Source organism: Numenius arquata, chromosome 1 (assembly GCF_964106895.1).
Source record: "Numenius arquata chromosome 1, bNumArq3.hap1.1, whole genome shotgun sequence".
NCBI lineage: Eukaryota > Metazoa > Chordata > Aves > Charadriiformes > Scolopacidae > Numenius > Numenius arquata.
In genome coordinates this window covers 31,204,230-31,221,142 of record NC_133576.1, presented here as the reverse complement: position 1 = coordinate 31,221,142, position 16,913 = coordinate 31,204,230, and the positions used below count along the sequence as shown (strand labels likewise).

At 37.8% G+C, this 16,913-nt stretch overlaps 1 protein-coding gene across 1 annotated transcript in view; it reads left to right on the top strand.

Annotated features, from left to right (window-relative positions):
• The window catches only part of ROBO2 (roundabout guidance receptor 2), a 440,334-nt gene that overhangs the window by 49,102 nt on the left and 374,319 nt on the right, over window positions 1-16,913 (top strand). Inside the window, exon 2 of the mRNA XM_074148172.1 lies at window positions 1,904-2,230. Within this exon, the coding sequence (XP_074004273.1) occupies window positions 1,904-2,230 (327 nt within the window). The remainder of the gene's footprint in view (window positions 1-1,903; window positions 2,231-16,913) is intronic.

Sequence of the window (16,913 nt, the reverse complement as noted above, 5' to 3'; positions counted from 1 at the left end):
TTGCTTTTTCAATTCCATGTACTGTGAAATTTTTAGTCTTTTACTTTAATAGTGATTTCAGTCTTTTTCAGTGTTGTGTATGGGATCATGGTCTAGAGTTCCTTTTTTCACTGCAGTTCATTACTGCATATTTAGTTAGGCTATATTAGCCAAACTGTTTTTCTGCAACAAACACATCACAATACTTCATGCCTCAACGTTGTTTCTCATAAAAATGAAGTCAGCTCTCCCTAACTGTTAGCACAAATCAGTTCAGCAGAGGTTTGGGGCCCTGTGACTTGTCTTAGTGAAATTGCGCTACATTGTAAAGGCTGTAATGGAAGGTTGGCACTGGGACTTTCTCCAGGGTGATGGACCCAGCACAAAGCTCTTCCACGTACCTTGCTTCTATAGGATCTCTCCCCCACCAGAACCTCTCTTCCTTATTACAGGACTTAGTGACAGGGTAAGGATTTGTTGAAGAACGTGCAGGACAATGTCCAGGCTCTGCTGCTTCCCTGCCCCAGGCAGTGGGAAGGCAACTGAGTGTAAAGGAAATGTAGAAAGGCAGAACAACAGTGTGTCAGAGTGACTGCCCAGAAAAGTGCAGGGCAATGCACAAAGTTGCTATTATATAGAGTAAAAAAAGCAGTATTTTAGAAATGTGTTGTGAATACCTAGTAGTCCTGGTGTTTGAAGGTGTAGCGATGGCACGTTCATTATCAGTATTGTAAAGAAAAGAATTGTATTCTGGTGGGCAACTGAAAGAAGAAGGTGCTTTGGGTTGTATTATTTTCCAGTGACAGAGGGAAAAAAATTCTTTACTTAACCTTTAGTACTGAAAAAAACCACATTCTTTCCAAGGTATGCTGTGCTCAGACTGAGCTGCTGGAGCACACTGAGGGATAATTCAGGGTTCCAGATTCCTGGTAAGATCCACTATGTAGAAATGCTGGAGATGTTCAACTCAGTAACCATGTAACCAGGGTTGTGATGCAGTATTGGTAGGAATTTAGGGATACTGCAAATAGGTTAGAAAGTACATTTGCAGATAAAAGATGATGGACACCGAAAAGCAAAGTGAAGAAAAAGATGAATGCTGAGAGAAGAAAAAGGGAAATGGACCTATAATGATTTCCAAGACGCTGGTGTTTGCAACGCACTTTCAGGCACATGTATGCATATATTGTATTTGTGTGTGTGCATATATGCATACAATCCACTGAAAATTTCTAAAGTGCCATTAATATTTGAGATTTACAAATAAAAATAAAGCTCATTAATTATTTCAGACACTTTGAACAGTTAAAGTTGCCAACTGTTGTACTAGAAATTTATGAAGGAAGAAATACTTTTCAGGTTTCAGTTAAGGGTTTTTGTTTGTTTGTTTTGGCATTTTTTTTCTTCTATTTCCATACCTGGGCTGTTTGTGGAAAAGGGATACAAAGCATAAATATAAAACTACAAAGAACTGTTAACGAATGGGTGGTAAGACACAGTGTTTTTCAACGTCCATCTATTGAGTCTGGCAGATGAAAGGATGGGAGAGAAACAGCAATGAGTGGAATCCAGAAGTACACAGGGACCTAGAAGCAAATGTAAATAGAAAGATTAATGGAACAAGGAAAAAACCGTCATGCATGTATGTGTAAGAGATCCTCCTTTAAGACCAGTCTGCATGGGGTATGGATTTGATAATGCCTTAGAGGTGTATATCTGTAGTCCAACTCAGGTTTTTAGCTTTGAAAGTGTCTGATAGAGTGTCTGACATCAGCAAAACAATATCAGATGTATACAGGTTTTCATTATTTTTTTTTCTGAAAATTTTTGTGTCATTAAAAGAGTCACTTGTGAGAACTCTTTGTGAAGCCTAACATTAAAACAAATTGTTCGTTCCCCCTTCTCTCCTCTTCTTTTTCTCTAGGATCCCGTCTCCGCCAGGAGGACTTTCCACCACGGATTGTTGAACATCCTTCAGATGTGATAGTCTCTAAAGGAGAGCCAACAACTCTGAACTGTAAAGCTGAAGGAAGGCCATCTCCTACTATTGAGTGGTACAAGGATGGAGAGCGAGTGGAAACGGACAAGGATGATCCGCGCTCCCACCGCATGCTGCTGCCCAGCGGATCTTTATTTTTCTTACGTATCGTGCATGGACGCAGGAGTAAACCTGATGAAGGAAGTTATGTTTGCGTAGCAAGGAACTATCTTGGAGAAGCTGTGAGTCGCAATGCATCTCTGGAAGTGGCATGTGAGTAGTTTTATATGATTACTACTGCGTAAAACTCTATAGTTGATTTCACGCTGTCATCTAGCACTTGCATACAGTCAGCAGTCTAGGAGATAACAAAGGCAGATAAGTATGGCATTTTGTCATTAGCTATAGCTCTTAGTCAAGGCATTTTTACATACATTTATACAGTAGCAGTGACCGTACAGAATATGTGATTTACACTGAAGCAAGGCTCTAGCCAGTATAATCATGATTGGCACAAACGTGGACAAAGGCTAATCGTCCTCTGAAGATTAATCTAATTTTTAAATTATGACTAAAGTTGGTTATACTGAAACTAATGTGGAAAAATACCTATCATTTAATACAAGGTTTACTGTCTGTTTCTCTTTATCTAGTCATCTGTTACCTTAACAGAAGCAGACAGCTTCTTGGTGACTCATGTTCTGTACTGCTGGAAATCTCAATGTATGCTTCTCCATCATAAACTTGATGCAGGCCTCATTCATTATGTGAATGGCAAGTGAAATTGTTGGCCATTTCTCATATCATCCAGGGCAGTCTTATTCTTTATTGATTCTCTTTGTCTTAACTGAGAAGTCGTCACGGCTGTTTCAGAGACCACCCGGCATGCGTGATCTGCTTCCACTAGAGTTAGCAGAGACATTCATTATATTCACACAGCAAACAAAGTCATTTTACATAAACTACCATGTGTTGCATGTTATTTTTTTACTGCTTAGTTATATGAGCTGAATAAACACTAACCTTTTTATTCAGAATATCAACCAAGGGTAGCTGTGTATCTTCCCATAGAGGTGTATTGTAGTAGATTTATGAATGCTCTCCTCTTGCTGGACTTCACTTTTCCCCCCACAGTTCTTCATCTGCCAGTAGTTTCACTGGAATGTGTTTGACTAAAGTAGGGCTTTAGCATAAACTTGTATTGCTTAGTTGGTAAAGAGTGGATTTGAGTACACATTGGAAGGTATGTTGGTTTAAAGCAGGGAAAAAAAAAAAAAGCACAGAAGTCTTTACTCCTGATTCAGTCTGAAGTCTTTTGTAGCTAAAGTGATGTGATCTGGAGGCTTCAGTCTTCTCAGAAATTGCAGAAAATGCCGTTTTTGAGATAATTAGATCATGCTGTAAGCCAAGTAGAACAGACTTGTTGACGATCTTCCAGTTGTCATAACCTAGATTCAGAACTGTTTCAAACAAAAAATGAAAACAGTTTTGGCGCAAATTGAAGGCATGAGTAAATATGTATCTGCCAATAAAAGCATCACAGAATTTTATTCAGTTTTGTTAGGTATTTAGGAATCAAGAAGATGACCAATTTAAGGAGGGCAGGAATCTGGGTAAGTATGACTCTAGATAAATTTACCAGCTTATTTCTGTCTTTGTACCTGTAGTTTTTAAACTGTCTGTTTACAGGAGACTGTAAACTGCCTCCTATGAGAGAGGCTAAACACTTTGAAATCTTTATTGCAGTCCTGTTGAGATTCAGACATCTTCTGACAAAGTTCAGAGATTGTTCAAGTTATACCTTGAGTCATCAAAATAAAGTGGCTGATTATTTTTTATATTTTGCCATTTTTCACTGATCCTTACTTCATTGACTGCTGAGAGACTTGTTACTATATCTTTAGTCTCTGGAGTTACTGTTTTAACCACTGTAGCTGGTGGCAGGTCATGCATGAACTGTATGTGAGATCATAGAATCATAGAATGTTTTGTGTTGGAAGGGACCTTAAAGATCCCCTCTGCCATGGGCAGGGACATTTTCCACTAGACCAAGTTGCTTAGAGCCTCATCCAGCCTGGCCTTGAACACTTCCAGGGATGGGGCATCCAAAACTTCTCTGGGCAACCTGTTCCAGTGTCTCACCACCATCAGAGTAAAGAATTTCTTCCTAATATCTGATCTAAATTTACCCTCAGTTTAAGACTGTTACCTCTCGTCCTGTCGCTTATTGGAGATAGTAGAAGACTTTTAAAAATAGTAAAACTGTGTTTTGCTCTCAGAGGTGTTTTAGAGCAGGGCCACAGAACGTGAAACCTGAGATCTGAAACCACAGCCAAAGATTTTGCAATAGCAACACGCACCTGACACCCGATTATTTTACTGTTTTCATGGTGTAGAAATTTAACTGACTGAATTCCCCAATTAAATGGTTTAGCAGTCTAAAGCAGGCACTCCTATTCCACTTGAACAGTGCTTTGTCTTTTCTTGAGTCATACTGTGGTTGTGGTTACAGGAAGGTCTTCATCAAAGAAGAAAAATGTAGATAATACGTACATTGCTTGTTTACCCAATTTTCAAGATTCTGCTGGTTTTATGTTCACTGGTTTTAAAAGCACATGGCAGTGCTTGACATGTATCAAAGGCATCCTTTGGAGGATGATAGCAAAACTACCTGGTTTCCCTTGGTTTTGAGACACTTCTTACTATGATTTTTGGTTCTAAATCAAGTTTTTAAGTAACTTTCAGAGCACAGTTGCATTAAGGCTGCTTTTCTAATGTCGGTGTGATTTTTGGTTCTAAATCAAGTTTTCAAGTAACTTTCAGAGCACAGTTGCATTAAGGCTGCTTTTCTAATGTCGTTGTTTCTGGACTGAAGAAGATGGTCAGGTCTGTAGCGGCCCATTTGCATGCTAGGGAAATGAGTTGCTGCTGATAGCCTGTTGTCAACAGTGAGTCCTCATTCACTTGCTCAACTGCTGTTGAAAACTATTGAGTTGTCTGGATACTGCAGCCCTGTCCATGGGAGCTGGGACAGCTGCATGCGATTGGGTCTTGTGCTATCTGTAACAGTGTTGAAAACTGCTCTTTCGACACTAAGCCAAGCTGTTTTCATCACCAGAAAAAGGATGGTTGTCCTTTGCTGACAACAGGGGTGTGGATTATTATCTGACTCTAGGTGGCCTCAAATTGTGCCATTAGAGACAACCTGCTGCTTTTTACAGGTTTAAAACGCTTGAGGCTGTTGTTTTAGTGAAAAAATCAGTAATTGTTTTACTTTGCTTATTAAATTGTCAGTCGCCAACAATGTGCACTTTGTGCACAATGTGCACAAGAAATATTTGTTTTATGTATTTAAGTGTGCTCATGCTTATGCATTCAGATGATCAACAGTGTTTATTGTGGTTCTTTCTCTTCTGCCTTCCCCCTGCTTCCCCCCAACCTCGCCTTGGGCACCTGCCACAAAAGCAGTGGGATTGAAAATCTTGTGATATATCGATATTTATATGCCAAGACAGAAGAAAAACTCATAAGTGAAATTCAGTTGGGGCATAGAGTGATTCTGAGCACAGTGTGGCCAATCTTGAATGCAATTATTTTTCCCTTGGTTTTTTGGAGTAATTTTTGCAAGTTGCTGAAGTCCCTAAGCTCTTTTTGATCATATAGCAGTTAACACCTTTTCCAAACGTGATGAATTTAGGTACCAGCCCATCCAAGGTATTTAAGCTTTTAAATCCATACCTATTCAGAGCACGGGCATGCAATCAAGGGCAGTTATTTTTGTGCTGATGTATGTCCTCAGAAAAATTTATCTGTGCCAGTGAAACTGTGAGGAACTGTGATTTGGGAAGTTACTTATAAAACAATATTAACACACAGAACGTGCTTTTAGAATTTTTTTTGCCTTAATTTAGAAAGTCTTTAATCCAGAAGACATTTAGGAAGAAATAGGAGGGTTAATTTGAAGACACAGTTTAGGATTGAGATGATTTATTCTATTTCATTCTTCTTTTAATGCATTAATCCATGGTGTGCTTTGTGCGGGTTACTTTTTTTCAGTAGGAGCTACCTCAGAAGCTAAAAATAATGCTAATGCCAGAAGCAAAACCATTCTTCTACAGTGTATGTGGCAAATTCTGATGTAGTATTTGTATATTTTATGGTTACATCATTAAAAATAAATGTTCTAGTCCTAAAACAACTACAAAGAATGGTATTCAAAAGAGTAAAATGTCATTCTTTTCATTTTGTGTTTTAGAATGTTTCTGTTGAAATTGAACAAGGATTGGCATTATTAGAAATATGCTCAGATTTTCTTGGGAGGGTTTTAGAAAGGGAAGTTGTCTTAAAATAGTTTGATCTTTCATGAAACTGCTTTCATATTTGAAAGCCAGAGGTTTTAAAATAAGAGCATTTTTTCCACAATGTCCGAATTGACATGATTGAACTTATGTGGTGTTTTCCAGTGGGAATATCAGGAGACGCATTTGCAATAGCGACCCTAGCTAGGATTTCAGTTGTGAGCACTGGGGCGCCACGTGTAAGCAAGAGAAAGAGCATGAGGGTCCTCGCATTGAGTCAGGCTGCCTCTGATCTAGCCCGAGTCAGCGGCAGCCCCAAGAGATAGCAGCTGTAGCCCCAGGTGTTAAATATGTGACAGCAGCTTGATCTATCGACCACTGTAAGAGGGGCTTTGGCCTAAATGAAAATTCATGAAAAATTGATGAAGTCCCCAGATTATTTTTTTCTCTTTTCCTTTTCCAGTGCTGTGCCAATGCAGCGAGGACAGATTAAATGAGGTGTTGAACGCTTTAGTGGCAAGGAGGTTGTGGTTCAAAGGTCAGGGGTCAAGGGAGGGAAAAGAGACCAATTTTCTACCTTACTTTCCTTTAAAAGAAAACATGAGGCTTTTCAGATTAGCTGGGATTTGCTGCCATTTTAATATAAGAAAAAAACCTCAGGAATATTCACAAATAAGATTCTTTTCTGCATTGGCTGGCAAAGGGTAGGAGTGTGTGGGTTGGTGCTAATAGAAAACAGTGGAAGACTCTGAGTCATAATTCAATTGGAGAACCAGAAATAGATTGAATTTTGTAATGGCAGTATAAATTCGGGCTTCCATCTTTCTGCGTCTGTGCTTGAACTGAAGTCATTTGGAGAAAGAAGAGGTCTTGCATTATTTATATGTCACAGATTGCTTGAATAGCAGGCTTTGGAACACTCTCCAAACATAATGATCCTGTTTATGTTAGATCCAAAACTGAATTATGTTTTTATCTGTAACAAAAGAGGTTAGAGTAGTACACTGAGTTTAGTGCGAGGAGTCACAGGTGTATTCCAAAGCAAGCATAAGACAGATCTTAAACACAGGAGACAGTAATTTTATAAATAAAACAGATATGTTTTAATATTCAGTGAATAAAGGCTGAGAGGTATAAAATATATGCTATGCAATCATCTCTGTATCATAATGCTAATGGCTATTTGCTGGAGCATGTGCAAAAGGCTGCAATATGTTCACAATAATGGAGTTAATAATTTCATTTGAGATAGTCAGGGTAAAGACCACCTGTAAAACAGGATGAAAAAAGAGCACAATGTATGTGGCTGTAAAATGGGTGGATAATTTTTCTCATCTAGTTTCTGTTCAATATATGACTTGAAGATAAAAATTGTTATTAATTCTGTTACTGGTAATTTCAAAATCTGATTTGCTTTGGAGTTACTTTCACATGTGGAGAGTACATCCTGTTCATCTACTTATACCCCTCTCGCCCTCATCTGTCTAAAGAGAGTGTGAAAAGCTTCCTGTCTGAGCTGGCAGTCTTTTGCTCTCATCAAGACAGAGGTAATTATTGTAGAAATTTAAATGCTGGAGACTGTGCTCCTGTGGATAAGCCATATCAGGACATTGAAAAGCATCATGCTTTTCCTTATACTGTGTTTCTCTGAGAAGAAATATAACAAACCATGGTTATTATCACAGCACACAATGAAAATAAAATTCCCCTCTTAGAAGAAAACAAATAAAATTGTATCTGATTAGATAATCAGGGAAAAGGCATAAGATGGGGAGGAACACTTCAAACCTTCTCGGTACTTCTGAAGCTTGCAATAAGCAATTTCTGTGAAAGATGAAGACATTGGGGATATCATTGTTAGGAGCCATTACATAATACAGCATTTCTGTATAGGACATGATTTAATTCTTACAGTCACTATTAAAAATTAAAGAGTTTAATAAATACTAATGAGTGAAGCCATATCAGATAAATTGAGATCTTACTGATGTGTCACTACAAAGTTTCCTTTTGAGCCAAAAAAGTAGTTCTGATTATTTACTTTTTTAGTTTAGCTTTTAGCTGAGCACGTGTTTCTAATGCTTCTGAATTCACCTGGGAAAAGAAACCTAGATATTTGAGAGGGTGTGACTGTCGTACCAGCAGCCAGAGTGAACTAGAATTTGCGTGGTAGAGGTGCTCTTCATCAGGATAAACTAAGCTGTGTCCCCTGTCTTTAACACATTTCTCACAAACTGTTTAAGATTGTGCTTCAACATTGATGCCTTCAACATGGACAAATCCAGTACTTCCCATCATCATCCACTAGGATTTAGATAGGAGACTTCATCATCTTCATTTCTTGTCCTTTGAGCTTCACCTAGACACGTAGATTTAAATATTGAGTTCAAGGCTAAAAATGCTAATGACTCTCCACATTTAAGAGCTACCACACTGATGGTAGATTGAAAGATACTTAACATGAGTTCAGTTGTCATATCAAGCTGTACAGTGCCTGTAGGTTTCTCCAGACTTTGTTCCTGTTCTCTGTTTTCTTTTCCTTGGTCTTTTCATTCTGTGGTAGGTGTTCACATCACAATGATCTCTAAAGAGAGATATGCAGATTCACACAAAACAGGCAGGCTTGGGTACCAGAAGAGTGTTCATTGTGAGCATTTAATCTCAGATAGTTATGTGTGCTGAGAAGGGTACACCAGCCCAGCATAAAGTTTCTTTAACAGGTGGAAGTTGATTCCACTATGTGAATTAATTCCTTCAGAACAGATTAGTATGTCTTTGCAGTGTGCTGTCTTCACTGTGTACAGTCTAGTATCTTCCCTACCATTCCTGTAGTAGAAATAGTTTCTAATATCCAGAAACGGTTAGAAAAGTTTTCTGTAGGATCTCTATCTTATTCCTTGAATTCTTCTGACCAGGATCTGTCCTTTTTCCCCACCTAAAAGAGAACTTTCAGCGTTACATTTTCAGAAGCTATTTGCAGTGCGCTTGATCTTATTCAGCTTCTAAGAATTTCTTGCACATTTCCTCATTTGATTTTTATCAGCTACCTTCTTCCCCTTGCCTTTGATTCTATTTTATTTTTTAAATCAAATCCTGCTATTTATATATCTTTGAATGCTCTACCTGATAAAATGTGACAGCTAAGGAACTACTGATGACTTTACAGAAACCTTGCAAGAGATCAGCTGTTGGCTGATCTGTTAGTGTGTGGGTCATCATATACTGAATTTTTTTTTTTTTTTGGTTGACATTTCTCTGATTTTTTTAGTTCATCTGGGAAATGAAGGAGAACAAGATAACATTGCATTTTTACAACTCTGTTCCCTTTACTCAGGAGCCTATAAGCAATATTTGAATGTTAATTTAAATATTAGCTATTGCTGGCATATGCTTCAGATGTTGTACTATTCTGTGATGTCAGGCTTAAAAATAAGTAATCCTTTGAAGTGGTACTTCAGACTATTACTTTGCAAATGTTTCATGACCTCAATTCTAACAAAGTTCATTACTATGGTGATTAACAGTAATTATTAGGGTGAGATTGGTAGATGTTTTATATGTACATATATATATGTATGTATATAGGAGTTTCTTATTCTGATAATCATTATATTTGTTTGAGCCTTATCCTTCTTCCTTATTTTTTTTTTTTGTCTTTGTTCAGATACGTTCTTCCCCCTGTTCCTGTTTTTAGAGGAGTAAAATTTAATAATGGCTTTGGTGGTACTTCCACTTAAAATGCTGCCACAGATGTTATACTTCAAATAATTTCTAAAATTTGGAATTTATGTGTGAAATGAAGTGGTGGTTTTGTTCCACTCCTCTTGCTTGAATTTTTCAAGTGGGAATGTTGTGAATGTATATTGATACTTTGGAAATAGCTTCTTCATGTTAGAGAAGGGAGGCGTACACAGTCATTTTCTGCTGTCTCATAGCTCTGTCTGCCACTGTACAAGGAGGTGTAGAGATGTAAAGAACTGGGAGCCCTGGACCACTGAGTCCTGTGTATTCTACATAGCTGTATTTTGTAATTCCATTTAGAAAAATTTCATGCTGTGCTTTGAAAAGCGGTTTGATTGTTTTCCCCTTCATCCCCAAGCTTGCTCTGTTCCCTGTTTCTCTTGGAAGCCTGTCTTGGAACTTACATCTTCCAAGGGTGAGAAAAATTGTTCTAATGTTTCCAATATAAATGTAAACATGCCTTATTTATGCTTGTTCTTGTGATCTGATTTTCCTTTAGTTTAGTTGTTTTCTCTCCTTTGTATTTATAGACTACAGTGGTATCACTTCTCACCTCTGCTATTGCTAAGTTAAACAAGAAAAGCTCATGTGTTCTCTTGGAAAATATTTGCTTGATCCTAGTAGTCATTCTTCACGTGTTGTAGTCAGCATACATCTTCTGAGATTGCACATAGTGTTTCAAGACTTGCATGCTGTGCATTATGAACTAATAACTACTTTCACTGTTCCCTTATCTATCAGTCCTGTGATCATGTTTAACTCTTTCCTTTTACACATTTGGTAGCTCATAGTCATTCTGTAGCAATCTGATGCAGATCTTTCTCTTCCTCTATAATTCGTAACAGATGAGCTTCTACTTTACTGTAAACTTCCCTGTGATCAGTTTGAAAGCATACGACCTTGCACTTTCTATTATTCCACTTCATCTAGCATCTCCTACGCTAGCCTTCAGTGTCATGCATCTCTTCTTGTTTAAGGTGATCCTGCTGTTGGGTCCTTCTGGGCTTGTTGCCTAATCTTTTACACCAAAATAGAAGGTGGCCTTGGTATTCAAAATTTGCAATTTCTTAATCTACCTGCATCTTGCTGGAGGACTTGAACCTGTGTCCCGGTTTGAGGTAAAACAGAACCAACTTTCTGTTCAGTAATTTTACATCTTAGCTAGGCCTCTTTTAACTCTCTGAAATTAACAGCATATTGTGGAGAAAACTGCTTGTTCTCAGAATGATAAGACCAATGTTTGTACTTCATGCCAAGAAATGGTGTGTAGAGAGGCTCTTGCTTATGCTTATTGCTATAACAACCAAGCTCAGGTAACTTCATTATTTGCCCCGTTGGAGGGTCAAAACCGAAAAAGCGTAGAAGAGTCCCACCTGTGGGGAGGAGCAGACAGGACAGGTGACCCAAACCTGACCAAGGGGTATTCCATCCCATCTGCCCCATGCTCAGTATAAAAGCTGAGGGATCAAAGGGCCAGCTCTCTTTCTTCAGTGGCAGACGTCCGAAGAGGACCTGTCTGTTCGTCTGTCTTTGGTCCCAATCTGTGTGTTCCTGACTCCAGAGCTGGAATTCGGTTCCCATCCATAGGTGAGTCCAGACCGGAACTTCCCCAGTGCCTGCCGGTGATGTCATCCTGGGAGCTTGATACAGCTTTGTATATATTGTATCTATTTCATTATTTCCTTTTTGATTTTAATTTTAATACTTCGTTAAAGTAGTTTAATTCATTCTAAACTTGTAAATCTCTTTATCTCTTCCTCTTCTCTCTTTGGAGAGAGGGAGGGAGGGGCGACCTGTCATTCTGATGGGCCAATCCAGCCTAAACCACGACAACATGCCTCTTGCCCACCTGTTATGCAAAACCATTTGATGAAATAAATGGGAAAGAACCAAGTTTCTGTCAGCCTATGAACAGAATACCAGCCCAGCAAGGTTGAGCCACATGAACATTGCTTGTGGGAAGGAAATAATTTCACTGACACTGATTCTGCTTCTGTAGCAGTCTCAAAACACCAATCCATACATGAGAATCTGAGGAAAAATGTCCCCAGTTTAAGCAGATAAGTTGAATAGCAATCTTGCAAAAGAATTTACATTGGTTAATCTTTCAAATTAATTTCTAGATCATAATGCGTGCAAAAAGTTCCCCATCTGCTGTGTATGTGCAGACATACAAGTATAATTTAGACGAATGTAGGCATGGAAAAAGAACAAAAGAATTCATTGCAGCCCTCTGACTTCAACTTTTGGAATTAATTATTGAGTGCTATATGTAGTGCACCAGGTGACTGACAGTATTATAAACCCCTAAAGCTGACAGATAGTAATGATCACTTTGTATTTTAGCAGAGACAGATATTAAACAGAACTTCAGGTGTGGTTAGAATGTAAGAATTCCTGTGTTTTGTCCAGAAGAGTACTACTGAGGTAGTTATATAAAATTTCTTAGTTTTTATTTTACATGGAAGAAAGAAATTAGTGATGTTGAAAGAAATTAGTGTCCTCAGGACAGCTTTCAATTTATTTCCATGATAGATGCAAACTCTTCACAGATTTTACATGCACATATAGCCTTTGGAATATGCCGATTAGCGGCTGTTAGTATGAAGAGACATTTTGTTTGCGATATGGTCACACAGTGGTTTTGAGAACGATATGTCTTTATTGTTTCTTAGTTTTGAAAGCTGGGACTGTGATCGCAGTTTTCAGGAGACCTTTCCTCATTTACATCAGAGGCAGTGGCCTAATGCTGTACTGGGTCACATCAGTTGGTCCATCTTGCCCAGTGGTCTATCTTGGTTAGTGACAAAGACAGACAATGCTTAGGAGAACACATGAGTTTAAATACTCTTAAGTGGCTCATTTCCCTCATGGATTTGGGGAAGTACTGTTGTTTCTCTTGTTAGAATACAAAAAAGGCACAGGTAGTGGAAAACCTGTAGTAGTTGAAAGCATTTGGTATGGGCGAAACACTGTCACCTTAGTCATTGAGATATTTGTTATCTTTACTGAAATATTGTCTTTATGAGAGATGTGTACATAGAGTTAAGAGTTTCCTTTCTTTCTCTATACCTCACTTTTCTCTTGAAGTATAGAATATTTAGAATGTTTTAAAATTGGTAACAAAGGCAATATGAAAACACAATTTGGGTATAAATTAGAAGTTACTGAAGCAAACTGTAAAGTTAGATGAACCTTTTAAAGAAATGTCAGGATGATTTTTTTCTTTTAGAAAAGCATCTTGGTTACTAAAGAGTAAATGACAAAAAATTTAACTTGAAATTATTTTTGGAAAGTATTTGCTTTTGTGAACTGTGTTGCTTCTAACTCTGTCTTCTCTTTTTAATGTATTTCTTTTATATTTCAAATCTAGGATCAGCAACTACCTCAAGTAGTCTAATTCTTGGGTTGAGTAAATTATGTTCACTCTTTGGATTGTTAGGGGGGAGATAAATAGCCTGCAGTTTGAACGTTCAACTGAAAAATGTGATTTAAGCCTCTCTAGATGCTAAAGATACATATTTTAGAGCCCCTATTCATTCAATTAGCATATATACAATTCTTATTCCACTGTAGAAGCAACTTAATTACCTGACTCAAACCTGTAAATTCCACTCCTAGAGATGCATGCCTAAAAGTCAGTGGTGGCAATACTGAACATCAGTCATGTTTTCTTTGAGATCAGAGCCATCTGTTCAAAGTCATGTATCATGTTGATTGCAGAACCACAAGCAAAAGCCAAATATTTTGATTGGTAGTATGATATTGTAGGAACATGAGGGGTAGTCTTCATTCTCTTTACCTCCCTCTGCCTTCTGTAAAAGCCAGGTGACTTTCTTCATTCTTTTGTTCACATTATGTTCCCATTTGAGCAACATCTGATCCTGAATGTATTGGTTCCTGTAAATTTTGGACTTTTTAATAAATTTTATATGTATTATGTAAAATTCAATTCTATCAATCTTATTGAAAGATGTGAAAATACCCTACTCCCTCAGGAGCACTTAGTATAAATAAACTTTTCAGAAATTGGACGATAGGGAAAGAAATTGCAGAAATCCAAACAAAAAGGTTTCCTTTGTCTCTAAGAAATTGACATCTCACAAAAACAAAACAAAAAGCAAACCAAACAACCCAAAAAACCCCAAATCACCAAATACCACCCCCTCCCCACTTCACGTCTCCCCCGCGCCCCCTCCCCCCCCCCCCCCAAAAAAAAAAAAGGGAAACGAAAAAAAACAACAAAAAATGGGGGGGGGTGGTATAGTTTGATCTGCAAATTGTTGTAGATTTACTTCTTTCTCTATCCATGTCCTTAGTCTAAATGATATCTCCACTGAAGCCCATGCTTTTACATGTGTTTTGAAATTGGAAATGGGGAGTTTGGGACAGAGCCTTGAATTATTTTATCTGATTTTTTTTTATCAACTAACTTGATCAGATTGTAAGGACATGTTTTTCACTTGCTAGAATAAAAGCTTATCATTGACTATTCCTTGTGTAATTCACTTGCTAATTTTGCCATTCATCAAAATATTTTGACTGGTTATCATAAATACACTGTGCATATGGGCAGATCTAGGTTTAAATGTCACTTTTCTCATTATACACCTGCATATTGAACAAATGAGAATTTGGTTTCTGTCGTATCAAACCCCTTTCACAGTTGTTTCATTCCAGTGCTGCAGATGTGCTTATAGATAGTTTAATGATACTAATTTTCATCTCTCTTGGAAATAATTTCACTTTTGCAGAATGGTTCATTACAGGGAATGGAAGTAAAAAGTAGAAGTTAAAAGCTATGAGAAAGGAACAGTGTTATATCAGCATGTCGTCAAGTTCCTATCAGTGACATACAGAACTGGTGAACAACCAATATATTTATTAACCACATATTTATTTATTTGCTATCATTACAGGAATAGGAACTTTCAAATTATAATGAAGTCTTGTCAATATTGTTTAGGACCTGTACAGTATACAGCTATTTAACTCTCATATATATTTATTTTCTATATACTATAATTTATATAATATACATGTGTATATATGTGTGAAATACATATACACTATAACTATATATCTTTTTAAAAGTAGGGTCTATCATTAATGCCATTAAAATTCCCCACTAATGGACAGTTAAGGCGTTTTAGTGTCATCTGTCACTGTCTGTGCTTCAAAGAAGCTTCTTTGTCAGGCACACAGTGTGCGCAATACAACTGCAGTATGAAATGTATGTATTTCCATCCACTCTCACTGTATACTAGAGCCAGTCTATGACACAGTGTATTCTTTTTGCTCCCTTTCCATTGGTCCAATACATATGCAAACAGTTACAGAAGAAATACTAAATTGATATTTTTTTCTGATTTTTGGTGGTCCTCTATTTAGCCTTTGTGCTTCTGCTGTGATACCTATTGGATATTTGTAAAAAAACTTTTATTTTTCTTTTTCTAACCAAGTAGACTAAAAACAACCATAGGCACTTAAGAGGCAATGTTAGTAAGGGTTGGTACTTGTTTCTATACGTAGCACCAACTGCAGGGAATATGTGTACACTTGTGCCAGCCGTTTTTCCATCGTCTATCCCAAACTCCCCAGTTGAGGTGACCTCTGAAGTGCCTGCTACAGTGAGTGATGGAGTTAATGAGATCCAGCGACACCATGACCCTGACCCCCTTGTGGCCTTGGTTTCACTCATCCATCTTCCTAGCCCCACAGGCTGTGATGTGCTGTGTGGAGACAGGATTAAACAAGTGTGAATAAACAAGTTCAAAGCTTTCTGTCATGGCTGCCAACACAGAACATCAGGAAAATGAGACATTAATAACCCAGTGCTGGGGAGGCATGTTGTTTTGCCATAGGAACACCTGGGGAAAGTGCCACTTCTATGCGATCAGTTTTTCACATGCCAGGAAAAGTTTGCTTAAGACTTCTGTGAAGGGTGCAAGATTTGGCCTGCCGTTCTTCTTAGTCATGAAGCTGGCAGCTGTCAGACTAGAAGTAGAATACATCATCCAGAAAGGTGCTGAAAAACCTACTATGAAAGAAGTACCTTTTGCTTGTATCGTGTGTTATTTGGGCTATGATTCATCAGAAGTGATTGGAGGGGGTTTTTTTGTGTGTGTTTTTAACCTAATCTGTTTACAAGAAAAAAACAGTCTGAGATCTTTCACCAAGATGTTACAAGAGGAGTTTTGTACTTTGTCATAAACAAATCTTTTTTTGCTATAACTTTTTCAAGTTAAATCTGTCTCTGTAGGTAGGATGCTGAGCTAAGATACTCTTTTCTGTTTGTGACAGTAGTTGGGATAGTGTCGGTCTTCTCTTTGCCAAGACACTGTCTTTATCCTGTGGTGTTCTCGGATCAGTTGACTAGTCGGTGATTAAATACTTTCATTTAGTTCAATGGGTCAGAGCTGTTGTGGTGGGTAGAAAATTACTGATAGATTATCAGTTTCATCACCTCTGACATCCAGCCTTAGCATGGTTCATCATCTGAGAATTCATAACACTTTTGCCTGAGTGATAACACGCTCAGCTACCTGTGTGATCATGGATCTAGGTACTGGGAATGTTGTGTTCAGGATTGATAGGACAGATGTCACAGAAATGAGAAGGGCAGCATCTTTTTTTGAGATAACAAAAAAAAAAGCTCATTAGTACCAACTACTAAAGAGTGTGCTAGGGTCAGTAGCAAGCTTAGTAAGTTACAAAGCTGTAATTCACTGATATTTGTCTTTTCCTGGAGTGTTTCAAGAAATAAAAGTGCTTTTCAGAATTGAAGGAGCTTTGGCTTTAGAGTAACTGGACACTTATAAAGCAGAAAATATGTAATGATTTTTGAAGTGTAAAGCTAGCAAATTCATATTGAAACAGGTATATTTTCGGAGACCTCTTAATTTCATTCTTGCTAC